We start from the raw sequence: 20,522 nt of genomic DNA on the forward strand, positions 1-20,522 counted from the left end.
AAAAAGATTACCAAAGAGTTTCAAAACATACAAGATAACTCCGCGGGTTATTCTTTGATCATTTCTAACAAATTTTCACAAAATTTAATCCTCTCGCGAATTTTATGAAACTAACAATTATAGTATCTATCTGAACACATTTTTTTGTTAGTTAGCAATTCAAAAAAAAGAAAAAAATTGCAATTGATTCATGTGCTGCTAAGATCATCTTTCTTCTAAATTTATTTAACAATGAAATAAATAAAAATTTAGGAAGATTGTACAGAGAGCTCAATGGTGGAGTGTGTATAAACACTTCCCTAAATTGCCATTTGCTTGTTGAAAGAGTTATTTTCTCCTGTTTACTTGTGATGGACCAAATGTGGATACAGTCCCTTTATATGCTCTGGCATGAAGTCATGCCTTGTCAAGATTCCAACAATTGGATTTCTCTGCAAATTCAAAAGAAACAAATCTTGAGAACTAGTATTGTTAGAACGACAACATATTCGGTGTGATCCTACAAATAGGGTCTGTAGGGAGGGTAGAGCATACGCAGACCTTACCCCTACCTCACTTGTGAGGTAGAGAGGTTTCTGATAGATAGTTTTGTAGAGTGGTGATTTTGTAATGTCATGCTAGTCTTATGTGTAATTATCCTAGAGGGAGTCGGGGATAAGAAGGTGAAGATAAATTTACCTTGGTAGTCTTTGGGACGACACACAAGTGTCTGAGACCAAGTTCACGGAAAAGAATTGCAGCTTTGGCCAGAGACATGGTTTCCACTACTGTGTATGGAGATGTATTTGTGATAGGATGGAGATCAACATACATTTCCATCTCCTCGGGGGAGAAGGACAAATCCTCAAACTTAAGCCCCTTCCCTGATCCTGGTTTCGCGAAATCAAATGCATGAAACCTCTTCAAAATATTGGAGCCACTCAGTACACTTAGTTTCGTGAATGTCTTCCCTTTGAGCAAAACAACTAAATGTGACCTTAAAACAAGTCCACAGAACTCTGGCGCGTCTGAGAATGGTGGTAAATCAACCACGGGAAACCCATTGTGTCTAGTAAACTTCAAAGCGTGTACTATGTTCCCTACCTTCTCAACACCTGAAAATGTTACTAAAGGCCCAGAACAAACATCTCCTGCAGCCAATTGCCTCATGTAAGGTTCGGCGTGTGCTTCCAAGTAAGGCAAGCCTTTCATTTTCACAATCTGGTCATAGACACCCTTGTTAAAACTATCGGCCACAGTTTTTGATACAAGGAGAACAAGCATCACCAACGGAAGCATTAGCAGATTATTGGTGAGCTCAAGCAGTATGACACAGAGTGATACTGTCATCCTCATAGTACCACCAAGGAAGGAGGCAGCCCCAAGGAGCGCAAACAGGCCATTATTAAGATTAGAGACCGAACCCAAGACACTTCCAACAAGACGTCCATATGAGGCTCCAGCAAGTATGACAGGAATGAACAGCCCAGAGGGAATAGCAATTCCATAGGTAATAATGCCAAGGCAATATACCCCAGCGAAGAAGACAAAAAGTGTAGAAAGGTGGAATTCACTTGAATTTTCTGCACTAAACAAATTGCGGATGGCATCATCATTGGTATTCATAAACAGGGAGGCCAGATCATTGTAATGCCCAGCTGGACACTGGAAATTCTTATAGTTTCCAGAGCGACCAACAGTAGGGCATTTTTCCTCCAAGCCTACAGGGCAAGGTGTGCAACTTGCAAACCATGGAAGACCATACGAACAAAGAGAAGTCAGGATCGAAATGGTCATTACGAGCATGACTTTGAAAGCAGGACCTCTCCTGCAATCCATTGCAAGACATCAGCTAAATGGAAAAATCAAAAGCAGCAGCCAAAGCTCAAGCGCAAAGAATATTCACATTCTTGAATTCCTTATTGGAAAATGAAAAGCAAACATAATGTGATAACCAGTGGTAAAAGTGATACCATATATAAAATATAAAGGTAAGACATAAATAAGGGATAGCTTTGACAAGCATCAACTAACTTGGGAAAGGAAGAACATTAAGAAGTAGGTTTTGATAGAAAATAGCAAAGGAATATAGTTAGCTTTTAAAACTAATGTTAGTGAGATTTGATAATATGTCTTGACAAAATATGCTTTTACCCACCCAAGCCAACCTAGTGCTTTAGCTATGGGGTTCTACTGAACCCAGTAGCTTTGGCTCAGACCCTGTCTGTGTTAAAATATCAACTAAATAATACAAAAAATAGATTGGGAACCCATTATATAAGATGGACTGTGGTAGAATTCCAAACTCAAAAACTCATTAAGTTGACATCCTGGATCCACCTTTGTACACACCATAACCCACGTTATGGAACAGTTGTATTTATCTACTCCAAATCCCATCTCCAAAAGAATGGCACGAAAGGATAAAAAACAGCAGCATAAAACAAGAAGCGCAAGACATGCTTCAGGAAAATTTTGCAGTTAATTTCCCAAGGTTAGGACATGCACACTTATAAGTTGCTTTGTGATAAATAGCAACATGATTTAAGGACTTGAGGTAACTAAACATATTGCGACGGTAGAACTAAGAGACTTACTCATTAATGATGCTGTAAGTCCGCAGGACCTTATCCACAAGATAATTATAAAGGCTTCCCAAAAGGCCTCCAAGAACTCCAATTGTCAATACCGCCAGTACATCTACAGTGTTATAATTAGGAGATCCTGAATTCACATCAAACATTATCAAACCTCCTTGACCAAATAGACCACAGTTCCCACTCCGACAGAATTGAATGCAAGATCTGAGCACCATAGCTACTATAGCAGTTGTGAAGAAAGTCCTCCAAAGTAGAGCACTTCGCCACCTAAAACAGAAAATAGAGTAGTTGAATATCTAAGACTGCAAGCCTTCTTATAATAATTTCAAGAAAAGAACTGGAAAACGATAGCATCTTCAAATGGATTATTGGTATGTTTTCCTTAGAAGGTTCACGAAAACCACAGAACCACATGATGTTGAATCTTTGACAACCTTGTGGACACAGCACATCTAACATCCATCATATCTAAGTTTTCTCATCTAAATCAAACAGTGACAGTATCTTTGGGAATGGGGTGGAGACCATGGTTAGAAACTATACCTGCAAACCTTAAGTTCACAGCTTATCAATGCAGTAACTCCCACTCTCCTTGAGTGGGTTGAGAGACAATAAATTCAGATTATTCACAGAGAAACCCCTTCTATTCAGAATTTAACAGTTCAAAATCTCTAACATGTCAAATGCCTTCCTGAAACCACAGGAGACGGAGAGAAGTTCTTCTCCAGCATTGTCCATTGAATGGCATCAATCGTCTGAATTAATAAGCAGAGATAAAAAAACAGAAAAAAGTTGTAATTTACAGTCAAAATGCAATTGAGCATGCTTTCACCAAAACACGTGTTAGGAATACCCTTCACACATCAGCCCATAGAACTACTCAGATGTTCTTCCTACTCAATTTACCAATTCATAGACCAACCATTTAATACAACAAAGAACTTGTACCTAGATATTTTCACTTTTGCCTCGTTAATAAATCAAATACAAAGAGAGAGAGAGAGAGAGAGGTGGTGGAGGAAGAGAGGGAGACAGACCATGAGGCTACTTCTTCGAGAGCAAAAAGAACACCACCAACTGGAGCTCGGAAAGCGGCTGCAACACCAGCTGCAGCACCACAAGTGATCAAATCTCTGCGGTCACGGTCATTTTTGAAATACCTCAGCCACTTCCACGTCAGATGATATTTGCGGGAGCCGCCCTGTCCAAGTAAGTTTGCGATACAAGCGCCAGTGTGGACCATGGGTCCTTCCTTACCAACAACAAATCCAGCAGAAACACCCAAAACAGAACCAATTATCTGTCCATATAAAATACATATGAATTAGTGTTTCCATGAATAGATTTCAGCAAATGAGAATATCAAATGCTAAAATAAAGCATTACAGGTTCAAAGACTTCCCACACACAGAACATCAACCAGAAGAATCATTTGAGTCTGCTAGAGGAATGACAGTTGGATTTATATATAGCAAAGGAATTAAAGCATCCACATCAAAATTTGATAGTTCAATATAATACTACAGACAGAGAAATCAAACAAAAGGATGAAAAATGAAGACCAAGCATGGATGGATTATCAATTCAACGGAAAAGTTTGATTAATGAATATAAAACAGGTCATATATAACTGAGTCAGTCAATTTTCCTCTTCGGAAGTTCATTCTATTATTACTTATTTAATGTCATGCTAAGGCAAAAAACAACTCAGACTAGACTGGAGTGTATCATACAAAACATGCATGCTTACAGAGTATTAAAATAAAATCCTTAAACATATACTTCTATGGATGATGAATAAACAATTATTTGGAGGCCCTTTGTTGTAAGACAAAAGATTCTGAGTCTTATAGCTAGGAAAGGTTTTCTAGTTACAACCATTTGCACATTCAGCCCATGTTTATACAGAAACTCATTTTTTGTTCCCTATGGTATCCGCCCTATACCAGCGCTCTCTTCCTCTCATAGTACATCTGCCATGCCTGAAAAACTAAGCATTGATATTTGAACTGTGACAAGTAAGGTCAAAATCCCTACATCGGTTTGATAAGGATGCCCAATCACCCATGTGGGCATTCAAATAAGGGAACATGACGGGAGAGAGAGAAAGACCCACCTTCACAAATAAAGTACTAGGAGCTAAAATGGAATGAGCATCCACACCATTCAAATATGCTTTAACTTCAGGAATTCCTGACCCTGCAGCTGCAGGTGCAATAAATGCACATAGGATCGCAGCACAAGTCGCAAGACCCAAATTGCAACCTGCAAAAGTAGCAAATGCACGGAAATACCTGCAGTGGAATTAAAATCACTTTATAGTAACTTCAAAGAAGTTTAGCGATCAAAGAGAAGTTACTTCAGAAGTACAGGAAACAAACCAGTTACTATCCTTATAACTAGAAAGGATATCAAAAATTGCTTGGACTATCAGTACCCACGCAACAATGAGAAAAGGTATCCATGATATCTGAATTAACATTTTACTTACATTTTCCTTCTAACTTAAAAGGATTCAAGCATGCTGGAGCAATTGGAAACTATGTTTGCTTTCGCCATTCGTTGCACACTTTTTCATCTATCTCATATTCCTATCCCTGATGCACAACAACTATTCTTTAAAGGTATAGTAAGAAATGTGTGCAGAACTGCTTTGCTATTCTGTTGTGAAGTTTGCTTACTATAAAACTGTCATGCATCAGAAACAATTAGGCTGTAAGATGGTCGAGACTCCTAAGGCATCTTAACTATGACATCACTCAATAGTTGCAACTCAAGTCTTGAAAAAGCTTCAATTGCATCTTTCACCGTTTTGAAGTAATTTGAACAATGTCGGTTAGAAGTTTTCATAGTTTGAAAATTTATTAAATTCAACATTTGTGTTTGCCGTTTTATACAAGATAAATCAGTTCAAAGTTACCACATATATTGAGAAGCTATTATGGTGGATGGAAGTTGTACTTACTTATCCTCAAGCATTAAATCACTAGCAAGCAGAAGCTTGAACCCAGCAATATTTTCCACTGCTATGTTTAGAAAGAAACCAACAAGTCCTGTACTCAATCCAATAAGAAGCACAAGTGTCCACTTTAGGAATATATATTGATATATCTGGACCTTTTTCCTTGATCTCCAATCTTGCTTGAATAGGTCATTTTCAACAATGCTGCAAAAAATGAATTAGCAATGCCAAAATCAGAGAACCCTTAGATATTTCCAGCGATTCTGAACAGACGAAAAGGTTTGGTTAAAATTGTTCACCAGATATGAGCAAAGAAGATCTTAGGAACAGTATTGTATATGTTATATGAAACATCAAAGACGGAAATAATAACAGAAGCAAGCAATTTGAGTAACAGTACTTAGCATGTGGCTTTATGCATTTCATTTTTCCTAGTTAAAAAGGCTGAAGCTATTACAAAGTGGATGTTTTACTTCTCTAAATCAGTATCTCATTAACTATAATCAGTACCACAGGGAAAATACCATGAAGTAGACCGATAAACAATGATCAGAACAGATGGTCTGAGATTTGAGAACCCTAACTCAACACAAAAGTCTTAAAGCAACATGAGATTATGTCCGTTACCACACTTCACCAAGAATTTCAGCCCTCAAAATTCACTGGCAGGGACCACTACCTACTACCTTGTTGTTAAAGCAATGGGATGATTCCAATTATAAACAAGACACCCCAGTTTTTAATTAACAATAGAGACTATAAGATTAAGGCATAAACGGTTCTTGATTTTCTAGAGCCCTCCTCCTATTATTATTTTTTTCCTTCTCTGCAATCACCTGCTAAAATAACATTCTATAAGCATCCCCTGATTCACTCATCTAGCTTCTTTTTTTCGAAATGCTTTGAATTTAATAATTATTTTTCTTCCTTGAGACAAAGGCTCTATCGGAAACAACCTCTCTTACTTCCAAGATAGGGGTAAGGTCTACATACACCCTACCCTCCCCACTCCCGAAAGAGAGGGAATGAAAAAGCCATGATTTTGAACCAGATGATCCAATACCATGCAAAACAATTCAAGAAAATGTTCAAGAAGATTCAAGAATCAAAGAAAAACAGAAAAAAAAAAACCCATCACTTTTGTTTTTTACAGCGGGAACAAAATAACCAAACAACAAATAAACAAAGAGAAATCAGATTTACACATACTCATAATCAAGACTCTCAATAGGGCAAACATTGGCTCCAATAATAGCAATTTGTGATGTATTATTGACTCTACTCTTTGATTTAAGCAATGGCTCTCTAAAACCACTCTCAGATGAAATATTCCTCTCTAAATCTTTCCCATCTTCCATTACCATTACCCCAACTCCTTCATTTTCTATATCTTCTTGATCTCTCATCATTACCCACCTCTCAAAATTTCCTCTTTTTTCCTACATATTACAATACATTAAATTATACAAAACCCCACTTTCAAGAAATCGACTAATCTTTAAAATTTTCCAAAATTCTGTAATTATGTAAAGAGAGAATGAAGCGGGAATTGCGTTAATGGTGATGATTCTATGAACAGTCAGCTCTCAATACATTACATTTATATATACATCAATTGGAATTGAATTTCCATTTTATTATTATTATTTACACGGATTTTGAGCAACAAGTGTTGGAGATTTAGTGGCCTTAATATTTTCTTAGATTCAAGATTAGAGAAAATCTCGTAGTATTTGGAATAATTTAACTTTTTTTTTCCTTTTTTTACTCTTTCCGTCCATCTTTACTTATTCATTATGCTAAAAATAGCGATAAAATATTATTTACTATCTAATGGTAAAAATTAAGATATAATTTGACACTATGAGGCTCGTTTAGATGGGAAATAAATTATCCTGCATAATTAGTTATCCCAAGTGAATAAAAATAACATTATAATTCTACAATAACTAACTATGAGATAATTTATCACGCAATTTTTTGATAAATTCATCCGAAAGTTAATTTTGTTACTACTTACTATCTCTTTATTTCATGTACCAAACAAGCTTTTCGTATCTATTTTATTCTTATTACTAAATACCAGTATTCATTTCTCAATATTTATATGACCTCTGATTAATAGAAATGATATGATAAATTAATATTATTTTTTGTATTCTCTCCGTCTAACTTTTTTACTATACTTTTTGGGATGTCCAACAATATTTGTCTATTAATAATAATCATTTATCTATTACATGTTTTCAAGATGTTGTATTTATTATACTCAAAGAATGATTTAGTAAAATTACATTTTTATTTATAATTTCTTGAAAAGTATACAAAGTCAATAACTAAACAGAAAGAGTAAAAGATATACCAAGTCAAATATGAACGAGTAAAACGGACGGAGGAAGGAAGAAATATAGCCACCTTTGATTTCCCTATTATAAAACGAATCTAATATTTTTTACCAAATATCAGAAAAGTATTTTAGGTTAACCTAATCTCACGCAAAGTGGACATTATATTGAAAATTATTAATCAAGAAAACAATTTGAATAGTTATAGGACCAGACAAGATTGTGTTCCAAACAAGTGGATTAACGAAAAATAGAAGTATTTTTGGATGTATAAGGCTGTTAATTAACAAGTTAATTAAAAAGGGATGAGAAAAAAAAGATAATTAAGAGATTAAAATAGGAAGAAATCATATATTTTTTCATATTGCTAAGAGGTTAAAATATTAACAAATAAATAATTTTGCGGATTATTTAGCGGCAATAATAAATATAGATATTTATAAACAACACTTTATATAAATATCACTGAAAACTTTAGCGATTCTGAATGCAATGACGTTAATTCAATTGTTGCTAAATATTTTTGAGACAATAAATATTACCGCTAAAAAAATCTATTGGCACTAAATATTACTTATATATTTAACTTTCTTTCACGGAATATATACGTTTTTTTTTCATTATAAAGTTGAGATGATATGTGATACTAATATATATCTATGTTAGTACGCTTAATCCAGTGGATTAAATTGTAATAATTTGTTATACGATGTTTAATTTAATAGTATAAGAACAAATTTTGAATAAGCTTATTAAGAGCCTCTTAATATAATTTGTGTTGATAATAAGAACTTATCAATAATCAATATTAACAAATAAATGGTTATAGTAATATTTGTCTATGTTTTAGAGTGTTGTACACGGAGAACCTTTTTTTTTGGTCAAGACAAAGTACTTTTTTGCCTTTTCTTGTCTAGATTTGAGATTATGTCAAATTAAAAAAGGAGAATAATAAATCATCAATAATCTTCTTCTTTTTTTGGTTTTGGTTGTGATTATTTTCTTCTTCTTTTTTGTTTCTCGCTCGCACACTGCAGAGCTCTATTTAGGGGATCTTTAGTTATAGGGAAATATTTCGCCATTATAACAAAACAAAAAAAAAAGCGAATAATAAATCATCAATAATCTTCTTTTTTTTTGGGTTGTCCTTATCTTCTTTTTTTCGTTTCCCACTCGCGCACGACAGAGCTCTACTTGAGAGGATCTCTAATTATAAGGGAAACAGTTTTGTCATTACATCACAACCCATATTAATTTGATCGTAATTAAAACAGTTTAATACATGTCCTACTTTGCTACTACTACTTGTATTCCAACTTTGGCTAGTGACAGAAAAGAATATTTAAAAGCAACAAAATATAAGAATAATAAACTACACATAATGCCAAAGTAACAAGTGTGTCATGTTGATTCTACAAAATTCAAACTACTTTTTTTTAAAATTTCTCATCTCACTCATATATTAACCATTTGATTTGACTAATTTAAATTTATATTAAAAAATTATTTTAAAAATAAAGAATTTACTGTTAAAGATAATTTTATTTTCATAACTCAAATTATCTTAAATTATGCACATATTTAATAAATCAAGTGCATAGTGCATATTATTTATGTTTTTAATACATGTTCGAGTGTAGTCAAAAGCAAGCAAATCTGAGTGCAATTAAAACGTAAATTTTAGTAAAAGCAAAAGAACTAGGGAACTAAATTTAAAATATAAGTATAAACAAAATCAATAATTTAAAAGAACGGAAAATTTGTAACAAAAAAGTATAAAATAGCTCGTGCCTTTTGAGTGTACTTGAAGTTTTATTTTATTTTAAAATTATATTATATGGTATGATATTATTAAAACATATATTAAAGTCTACATTATTGCAAAAGTGACTCTTTGGATATAGGTGGTCATACAGCGCTTAAAGTCTTTCGTTTTCTTTATCCATGTGATATTAATTAGGTATTCCCATTGAATTAAGATTTGTATGCACCACAAAATTTCATATTGTATTAACTCTCTCGGTTTCATATTATCTGATTACGTTGATTTGACACATTCTTAAGAAATAAAATTGAATATATTGTTATATAATTCAGCCATGAAATAAAATTGAATATGTTGATTTATAAGTGTTATTACAGTTTGAATTGTAATATTCGATTTATCTCTTTTTTGGCAACTCTTTAGTTTCAGTTTTTTACGTAGCATGTTCGAAATCATAAGATTAAAATTGAAGATATGTTAGTACGTTAATTTATATATCTTTAGTTTAAATCACAAAATTTAAACGTAATTTTACTTTTTTATACTTTATGTCAAGTTAAAATAAAACAAACAAATTGAACCAAAGGAGTACATGTTAATTGGACTTTCTCTTCTCTTTCAACGTTATAATTTTTTTTCTAATCATTTTGTGGTTTTTTAAATTCACCTAATCTTTTTAACTAATCCAAAACATAATAGAATCTAGAAGTTTCGTGGCAAATTTAGCTTCCCAATCTATCATTTTTAGAGCCTGGAAAGTCTTTTTTTAAAAAAAATAAAAAAATAAAAAATAGAAGTATAAATAAAGCAAGAAAAAAGGCAACTTTTTATTTCACCACTAATAATAATAATTCTTTTATGGTTAAGTCCCTGTCAGTCTATTAACAGATTTAATTTTAGGCATAATACATATATTCTCTTAAACTTGAATTCAGCTGATATCTATGCCCTCTAACTTTGCGTGTAAACAAGTAGACACTTAAACTTATATAAAATTAAATAAGTAGACACGTGTATTTTACGTGACATAATACACGTAGGATGTCACGTAGTATACAAAATTGTAGGACGTCATATAGGGACGAATAAGTCTATTTGTTACCCAAATTTAAAGGTCATAGTTATCAGTTGAAGTCAAATTAAGGATATTATTATGTATTATGACTTAATTTTATTATATATATTTTAAGACATTAAATATATACAGTATACTTCATATTGTTATCGTCATATTATCACCGACTTCTGCCCTAAGTAGATAATAATTTAATTATGACCGCCCATACGTAATGAATTTTGAATCACAAGAATCAAAAGGGTGGTTTACTCTTCTTTTTTTGAGATGATATTATTGTTAAACAAATCCATGTGTTCACGTTTCTTTATTGTCACCCTTTGGTATTTGATGTCTCATATTTGTATTACGATTAAATTAAATTTAAATTTGTATTCAAGAGATTCATCATGAAAAACGGAGGATAAAATATTTTAATTTATGTAATGTTGGTTAAGAAGATTAAGAAAGAGAAAAGATTTGTAGTCTAAAACAAATCATAAATATTTGTGGCTATTAATTATCTTACTAATGATAATATGAACATTTTAAAGTTAAATTGTTACTAAATATATAAATATATTATTCTTATTAAAACTGACTAAAAAAATAAGTACATATAAATTAAGGTTGAGAGAGTATTAACATTGTTAATAAAAAAATTTCAATAAAAAACTATGACTAATTAGCAATATTTGGGAGTAGAATTTGTAATGTCCTTAAATTTTAGGGAAAATGCATAAGTACCCCCCAACCTATGCCCGAAATCTCATAGATACACTTACACTATACTTATGTCCTATTACCTTTTCAAATTTATTTTATAAATAATTTTCTACCCCTTTTTGGCCTACGTGGCACTATCAACCAGATAGCTTGAAAAAATTGTCAATACGCATTGGGCCCAGAAGATAGTGCCACGTAGGCCGAAAAAGGGTAGAAAATTATTTATAAAATAAATTCGAAAAGATAATAGAACCTTAATATAATATAAGTGTGTCTCTGAGATTTCGAATAGATTGGAAGGATACTTATCCATTTTTCCTAAATTTTATAGAAATATTATGATCACACATATGTAAGCATGCCCCTGCGCACACACAAAAGGCACCTAACTTTAATTCCAAATAACTTTAATTTATTCGTATGCCACCCAAAAGAAACGACTTTTATCCATGTGATTATATTTCAAGTCAACGTACGTAATCATCAAAAAATGTGTTGTAGTGTATTAAGACTTTTCTTTCTTTAATTAAAAGTATTGAATTTAAGTTTAGGTGTGAATTTTTTTAATAGGGAGCGATTCTTCGAATTGAGTCATATGTGACACAAATTTAAATTAATCAAATTTCAATATGAATATTACACTAGAAATAATTGTGGCCACAACTTTATATATTGAGGGCCAAATAGTCAAAAGAAAATTATATTAAATTGTTTGCTAATCATGATCACTCTTCATAACAATACTTAAAAGTGTTAGTTAAACAGCATTATCTGCAAAGTCACTTCTTTTTTCTTTCGGATGCTCCGAGAAGTTAGGAATAATTATTTTTATTTCAATATTCAAAAGTTAATTTTACTTAAATTATTTTTAATTTTAGTACAGTAATATTTTCTTTCTTTTATGTACCTAATAAACGAGTGTTTAGTGCGATGATCCGTACCGAGAGCATGGGCGGCTACTTGGGTGTTACGGATTAATCCGAACCTCTTTAGCAAAAAATTATACTACATATATAAGGTCTTCCTCCAAGACTCAGGAGTCAAATATTAAATCACTTTTGAGGTCTCTTGTAATGGAACTAACTTTTTGTATTGATATATTAAATACTACTTCTTGAAATTGTGTTTTGTTGGTTTATTCACACGTTTATATTTTTATTATTTTTTCGAATCTCCTGAATAAAAATTTTGGAGTCGTCACTGATCGTAAGAGTGTTTAATTTTTTATTTTAATGTTACTCTTTTCGATTATTTTATATGTTATGTTTCATTATTTGAACTCTCCTTAAGAAAATATTAATTAAAAAATAATTAATTAATTTACTTTTATTTACTCTTTAGTCTTATTTTAACATACATTTTTTTATCATATTTATCTCTCTCAACATTCATTGAGTAAAAATAAATGGTAATTAATTATATCTTGAACTTTTACAATGAAAAAATATTTTAGACCAAGAACTTTGTTTTTCTACATTTTATTGTCATGTCTTATCACATTAATTAGTTGGATTATTTTGTTCTTTTATGTTTGTTTTTTTTTGTACCATTCTCGTTAGTTCTGTTTTTTCCTTCTTTTTTTTTTGTCAAATGTTCTAGAGATTTTGAAAGATAAATTATTTTATCTCCATTATTGTAATGTTTGAGAAATATGAACCTTTCCAATATCAACTCGTCTTTAATAAAGCTGAAGTCTAGCCCTTCCAATGGACAAGTTTGGGGATTTTTTAAAAAGAAAAAAAAATGGATGTTCCATAATTAATAAAGATTTTGTTTCGGAATTAATAAATTAATTAACGTGATAATTTATATTAATTAATTAGTCGTTCATATACAATTAGATAATATAATTGTTAATTGAAAACACATGTTAAGTAGGTGGGCTATGTGGATAATATAAACAACATCCCTTCATTTTTTAATATAAATAAATACACCGTCGATACTATTGTACTTGTTTGGCTTTGGAATATTAAGAAGCTAATTTAAAATTGATGCAAAAATTCCTCATTTTGCCTTTAGTAGAAATTATTATCGAAGATTGTAAATATCTCAATAATGGGTCACGTTATTTATGATTATAAATCACATATCAATAAAGGATAAAATAGTTTAAAACTTATCCTAATTAATATTTCTTAACAGTACAAAAACAAATTGTGAGAGATAATATAAGACAAGTGAAATTTATAAATCCTTTTTAACCATAGTAATCTACCAAATTAATTCAAGTGGTTGGGAAGATACCAAAATCTTTACTTTTCATTTAATTTTCAAAAAACACTCAAAAAAGGATTTTTCACTTAATAATGGACCTCATGCAAGTGAAATATATCAAATAATATCCCCATACATCCACCCCAAAAGGAAGAAAAAAACATTTCATTAAAATAGAAAATAATTTGAGTGTAATTATAAACTTCCCTAATTATAGAAACCAATAAGACAATGGTGAACGTGCACATATACAAATAAGAATTGTGGAGCATCAATCATGGAATAAATATTGCAATCCAAATGAATTACGAAAGAGTAGAATTGGAGGACGTAAATCAATTATCGATTTATTATTAAGAATTATAGACGTATATATATGATAAAAAAATTATGATTAAATATATATACGAAAGGAAGAAAATAAGTGTGTCGATTTTCTAGCAAATGAACGATATAGTCATAAAAAGTCTTTGATATTTTGGAATAGTGTATTTAAGAACATGAAATTTCTTCTCCTAACAGACTTAAACCGCATTATTGACGAATGATTTTAAGATTTTTATTTAATTTATTTTTCCACCATATCAAAAAAGAAAAAAAACAGGTAAATGGATTATGCAAATATATAAATAGCGGTTAATTGGTTTTAAAACAAATTATACTATGATTATAAAAAAAAAACACATAAAAATGTTCCACTGATTCTTAAAATTAATCTATCGGTGACACATAAAATGAGACAAAAGAAGTAATATGTATTATATAATATGAAATTATTTAATTTGAAAACTATGTAATTAATATTGTAAATCTTAATAATTAACAATTTTGATTGACTTTTGAAATTTTATCTATGCTACATACATTGAGACAAGCGGAGTAATATATATTATTTAAAAATTATATAAAAAAATAATATAAATTAGAGTATTAACAACTCAAAATATTTAAAAAATTATATTAAAATTTAAATAACTCACTATATTTTATTTGTATCACATAAATTGAGACAAAAATAACGAATCTGTGCTAGTACGGGTACCCGTGTCTAGAGTAAATAGAAAGGCATTCTTTTGTTTGACTTTTTCCTTATAAACCGACATATATTTAAAGCCTTTTTCTTTCTGTATGTTTTCTGACTCTTAAAAAATAATGAAATTACTGACAAACCTTATATGCACCCGTTTTTTCTGTTTGATTCAACTTTTAAGTACAAAAATATTACACCTACTAGTAATTTATTCAACTGTGATTATTTTTATATATTCAAGATTATTAAATTGTATTTAGTTGATGTATGCCCCATATATTACCGGCTTTTTTTAAGTCCACCCTTAATTCTATAAATAAAATATAAATGAAGGTACCTTTGTTAATTAATAATTATAATATATTTTTATAATTAGCAAAGAAGAACTACTTGATTTGGTGTTAATAATTACTAAATTCACATAGATGTTACTCTTGATTTGTTTGGTAAGTTTTATAAGTAACAATCTTACTTGTCACGACTCACGAGTAACAATCTTACTTGATTATTTTTATACATATTCAAGATGATTAAAAAAAAAAGAGCGAATGTAATGGATAGCTTTTCTGGATATGCTTTCTCTCTCGGTGCACGTTAGCATAATCTATCCCCACCATGGGTAAGAGAGCTCGGATACCCAGTCAAAAAGCGATAATGGCGAGGGAAGCTCAAGACATGAAGGAGAACTCTCAGAGAGGTAAAAAACCAGGTCCGGTAGGGAGGGAAACTGTGGAGTCGGGCATGAAGGTAGATGAATCAGGTTCAAAATTAGGTCAATCCAGAGGTAGAGAGGAACTAAAGTCAATCAGTGTAGATCCAGCTTCAGTGCAATTGAAAAACAAAGAAAAAGAAATAAGGATAATGTCGAAGGAGATACTAGAGCAGACTAATGGAACAATGCCATGCAACCAGGAACACCAACAAAGTAATGTAGTGGGAATATGGAATGAGATTGTACAAACATCTAGGGGGGAGTCAGGTGGAATCTAGTAGTAGCAGGCATTCTTCCCCTCGTTCTTTTTATCTTGGACATTGAGATGTTCATGCAAAGCATAGGCTAGACAGGCGGTAGACTTCACACCAACCCAATCGTGATAAATTCTTGCAACTACGAAAACTACAACAATCTCCGTGGCAAATGAAGTGGAGGAGGAAATTGTTTCGCAAGGCAAGAAGAAATCGATATGGGATGATTTTGATATAGCAAAGTTATCAAATGCAGGGTACAAGTTGGAATATGTAGAGCCTCCAAAACAAGGGGAAAACGAAATAGTGGAAATAGAATTGGAGGATATCAGATCTGAGATAAAATTTTGGGGCAATGTTGTAGTATGCTATGTGATTGGAGCTCACCCACCCTTCCAAGTAGTGCATGGGTTTATTCAGAGGCTATGGGGAAAGCATGGGATTGATAAAGTATCAATGTTGAAAAATGGAGTGATTGTGGTGAGATTTGAGTCGCAAATAGGGAAACAAGAGGTGCTACAAGGTGGAATCTACCATTTTGATAACAAGACATTTATTGTTAAGGAATGGACACCAGATTAAGAGTTCACAAAGGAGGAATTGCAAACTGTACCTATATGGATCAAATTACCAGGGTTGGATTTCAAATACTGGAGCAGGAAAGGGTTGAGTAAAATAGGGAGCCTGGTAGGAAGGCCGTTAATGGTAGATCATAATACTGAGGCAAGGAATGGGCTAAATTTTGCTATAATGCTGGTGGAGGTAGAAATGGATGCACAACTACCAGACGAGGTGAGATTTAAGAATGAGAAAAGAAAACTGATAGAACAATTTGTGCAATATGACTGGAAGCCTACACTATACAGATTCTGCAATAAATATGGACATGTGGAGGAGGACTGTAGAGTGAAGAAGAAGATACCAAAAACGGGTCAGATGAATAGAAAGAATGCAGCGGAACAAGGTGCATGCATAGTGAAGCAGAAGCAAGCTACATAGGTAGTTCAAAAACCAACACAGATAATTCAATAACACACAAGAGGGGATAAAAGGATCATTATGAATAAAGAGGGCTGGCAAACTCCTGTAAGAATAGGGAAACCTAAGTCACCAACAGGGCAGAATTCTGAAGTAATGAGTGAAAATTCATTTCATATTTTGCAGAGGAAGACTGATAATGTAGGGGGTAGGGAAAATGTGGGTGGCCAGACTAATGAAAGGTCTGGGAATGGTTAACTTGCTTAGCTGGAATGTGAGGGGGCTAAATGACCTAAATAAGCAAAAGGAGGTCAAACTTCTTTGCAATGAGGAAAATGTGGGTTTGATAGGATTACTTGAAACAAAGATAAAGAGGGAAAAAAAATAGAAAAGCTGGCTGGGAAAATGTTTGTAGGATGGGAATATACTACTAATTTGGAGTACCACTACAATGGTAGGATATGGTTAACTTGGAAACCTGACTACTATAAAGTGCAAATCATCAGCAAGTGTGCTCAACAGATTACTTGTGAGATAATGTTCATACCTTTTCAAAATTCTTTTAAAATTTCATATGTATATGCTTTTTAACAGTAGGGAGGATAGGAAAGCATTGTGGGATAGTTTAGGTACTCAAAGTAGAAGATGTGTAAAACCATGGATGGTGATTGAGGACTTCAATTCAATATTGTCTGGTGATGATAGAATAGGAGGAAATCTTGTAGTGTGGTCAGAAATGATAGATTTTAATGAATGTGTGACAAATTGTGGGTTGATGGTTTTCCTACTCAAGGGAACACGTATACTTGGAGTGATAAATATGATTGTAATATAATTTTTTCAAAAATTGACTGGATTTTTATCTATAATGACTGGCTGGATAAAATGCCTTCCTGCAAAGTTATATTTTTACCTAAGGAAATTAGTGATCACTACCCTGCAAGAGTGAGCTTTAGTGAATGTTAAGATTAGGAAATCTTTCAAGTTTTGTAATGTATGGGCTGAGCACCCATAGTTCAAGGAGATAGTAGAGGATGGTTGGAAAGTAAACATAGAAGGTTGTAAGATGTTCCAGGTGGTGAGAAAACTGAAATTACTGAAAAAGAAATTGAGGCATCTACACTCTAAAAACATTCAGAACATTCTTACTGAAACTAATGAGGATAGGGAGAGACTGAAGCAAGTATAAGGAAAATTGCATAAAAATCCAAATAATATTGAGTACCAACAATTAGAAAGTCATGCTTATCAAAAGTTTAGAACTTCTTCTTATTTGGCTAAATTGTTCTGCAACAGAGAAGCAAAGCAACATAGATAAGATTTGGAGATGACAATACAAAGTATTTTTATTCAGTCATAAAGTACAGGAGTTTGCAGCATGCCACTACACAATTGAAGAACAAATCAGGTGTTTGGGAAAATGATCCTACAGAGATTGTTAAATTAATAGTGGAGTACTATGAGGACATCTTAGGAAGGAAAATTGAGCATAGAATAAAGGCAGTAAGTAAACTAATATGCCAGGGGACTACACTTTCTGAGGGGTAACAAAATGAACTGATAAAGAATTTTGAGTCAAGTGAGGTGAAGAAGCAATGTTCCAGATAAATAGCAATAAGAGTCCTGGACCTGATGGTTTTGAGAGTGGTTTCTATAAAGCAACTTGGTTTAGTGTGGGGGAAGATGTTACAAGTGCAGTGCTGGAATTTTTTCAAAACAACAGAATACTGAGATAGATTAATGCCACTAGCATAACCCTCATTTTAACGGTGGACATACCAGAATATGCTAGCCAATTCCGGCCTATTTCTTGCTATAATGTGATCTATAAGTGCATCTCCAAACTTATTTGTAGTAGACTTAAGTCAACTATAAGTAGTATTGTAGCAGAAAACCAATCAACTTTTGTGCAGGGGAGGTCAATGATGCATAATGTATTGATTTGTCATGACCTTTTGAGGCACTACAATAGGAAGAATGTGTCTCCTAGATGCCTTGTGAAAATTGATCGGAAAAAAGCTTATGATATGGTGAGTTGGAATTTTCTAGAAGAAGTGCTAACTGGATTTGGTTTCCCTGGAAAATTTATTAAATGGATTATGTTGTGTGTTACTATAACTATGTTCTAAGTGAAAGTGAATGGGGAAAATCATGGATACTTTGCTGGGAGGAGAGGGCATAGGCAAAGAGACCCAATATCTTCTTTACTATTTGTGTTGGTGATGGAATACTTGTCAAGAATTCTCCAAAAAATAAGTCTGCTACCAAATTTTAGGTACCATCCAATGTGTAAGAAGGTGAAACTGACTCACTTGATCTTTGCTGATGACTTGATGATATTCTGTAAAGGTAATTTGGCTTCTGTAAACAGAGTAATTGAAGCACTATCACACTTTAGTGCAACAACAGGTTTGGAAGCCAACATGGAAAAGTCAAGTGTCTTTTTAGCTGGGATTGATGATGATACAAGAAATCAGATCATTAAAAGGACAAGGTTTGCGGTTGGAGAATTCTCTATCAAATACCTTGATTTGCCACTTTTACCAAAGAAATGGAGAAAAACTGATTGTTGGTCCTTGATTGATAAGATTACTCAGACGATAAAGGTGACATACTCTAAGAAGCTATCATATGCATAAAGATTACATGTGATAAATGATGTTCTATTTTCTATACATAGCTTTTGGGGAGCAGTGTTTATCCTACCCCAAAGTGTGCTAAAGAAAGTAGATAAAATATGTAGGAGTTATCTGTGAGGCAGTTCTGATGAGAAAAAAAAGAAGGTTGCACTGGTCTCGTGGGATAAAGTGTGTCGTCCAAAAAGACGAGGTGGATTGAATATAAAAGGAAGTTATATTTGGAATATAACTTCAATAGGCCAATTGATATGGCAGATCATAGAGAATAAGGAAGTTTTGTGGGTTAAATGGGTACATGGTATATATCTAAAGGATGAACGTTCAATATGGAATCACAAGGTCCCTATAGAGTGTAGTTGGTATTGGAGGAAACTTAATGCAATTAAGTATCAAATGCATAAATGGTACTGCCAGGGCAAATACAACCTGACTCAAAGTGGGAAATATTCTATTACAAGAAGCTATCAGGCATTATTAGGACATAGGCCACACATGAAAATTGTTGATTTGATTTGGACTGTTGTGGCTCTACCTAAGCATAGATTTATGGTGTGGTTGGAAGTGCAAGGTCGACTACTCACTCAGGAGAAGAAATTGAGATTGCATATTCCAGTTGAGGATAATGACTGTTGCCTGTGTGATGAGCAGACTATGGAGACCACAATGCATTTATTTGAAAAATGCAGTTGGACAAAAAGTGTATGGCAAGAGTTGATGAAGTGGGTAGGTATTACATTGACAAATAATGAAATCAAGCAGGTACTAGAGTGTATAAAGGTGAAACACTGGAAGCAGTTTCAAAAGGAGGTCGTTGCAGCTATAAGTGGGGCGATACTTTATCATACTTGGAGAGCTAGAAACTGGAAAAAATTTAATAGGAAAAGTGTACATAGAGAGGAGGTAGTAACACAAATTAAGAAGGAGTTGATAGAGAGATTATATTTCTTAAGTAAATCAAAGAAGGCAAGAAACTGTAGTTTTTTCATTCAGCACTTATAATGTATTTAATTGTTTTTTGTAGGAGGCCTAAGTCCTTTTAGCAGGAATGGGTGCTCTTTATTTTGTAATCGTTTTTGATGTTATGGTAATGTTTACAATGGTTACCAAAAAAAAAATAGTAAAGAAGATCTACTTGCTCGCTTATCTCCTCTCTCCCAATCTCGCTCGCCACTCTAACCTAACACAAATAATATATACATATACATATACAAATACAATTTTCATAGAAGCAGGCAAATTAACATCCGATTTATACAAATTG

At 32.6% G+C, this 20,522-nt stretch overlaps 2 protein-coding genes across 2 annotated transcripts; one reads left to right on the forward strand and one right to left on the reverse strand.

Annotated features, from left to right (window-relative positions):
• Positions 1 to 202: 202 nt before the first annotated feature.
• LOC125815547 (chloride channel protein CLC-c-like) lies at positions 203 to 7,062 on the reverse strand. Its single transcript, XM_049495040.1, has 7 exons — positions 6,751 to 7,062; positions 5,545 to 5,745; positions 4,696 to 4,873; positions 3,617 to 3,879; positions 2,577 to 2,846; positions 679 to 1,807; positions 203 to 431 (listed from the first exon to the last, which is right to left on the reverse strand). The coding sequence occupies exons 1-7, from the start codon at positions 6,948 to 6,950 to the stop codon at positions 342 to 344; spliced, it is 2,331 nt and encodes a 776-aa protein (XP_049350997.1). The 5' UTR covers positions 6,951 to 7,062; the 3' UTR covers positions 203 to 341.
• Positions 7,063 to 18,907: 11,845 nt separating this feature from the next.
• On the forward strand, positions 18,908 to 20,291 carry LOC125814971 (uncharacterized). The gene is made up of 3 exons (XM_049494403.1): positions 18,908 to 19,228; positions 19,676 to 20,020; positions 20,283 to 20,291. The coding sequence occupies exons 1-3, from the start codon at positions 18,908 to 18,910 to the stop codon at positions 20,289 to 20,291; spliced, it is 675 nt and encodes a 224-aa protein (XP_049350360.1).
• The last annotated feature ends 231 nt before the right edge of the window (positions 20,292 to 20,522 follow it).

Source organism: Solanum verrucosum, unplaced genomic scaffold (genome assembly GCF_900185275.1).
Source record: "Solanum verrucosum unplaced genomic scaffold, falcon-dt-bn FXZP01000261.1, whole genome shotgun sequence".
Lineage (NCBI taxonomy): Eukaryota > Viridiplantae > Streptophyta > Magnoliopsida > Solanales > Solanaceae > Solanum > Solanum verrucosum.

Bases quoted from the DNA above. Each gene is read 5' to 3' on its own strand.
- LOC125815547 (XM_049495040.1), bottom strand. From the start codon at position 6,950: ATGATGAGAGATCAAGAAGATATAGAAAATGAAGGAGTTGGGGTAATG. The intron at 4,874-5,544 runs GTAAGTACAACT...ATTCCACTGCAG, and splicing joins GATTTAATGCTTGAGGATAA to GTATTTCCGTGCATTTGCTA. The intron at 432-678 runs GTAAATTTATCT...TTGAATTTGCAG, and splicing joins TCGTCCCAAAGACTACCAAG to AGAAATCCAATTGTTGGAAT.
- LOC125814971 (XM_049494403.1), top strand. From the start codon at position 18,908: ATGTGTAAGAAGGTGAAACTGACTCACTTGATCTTTGCTGATGACTTG. The intron at 19,229-19,675 runs GTGACATACTCT...TGGTACTGCCAG, and splicing joins AGATTACTCAGACGATAAAG to GGCAAATACAACCTGACTCA.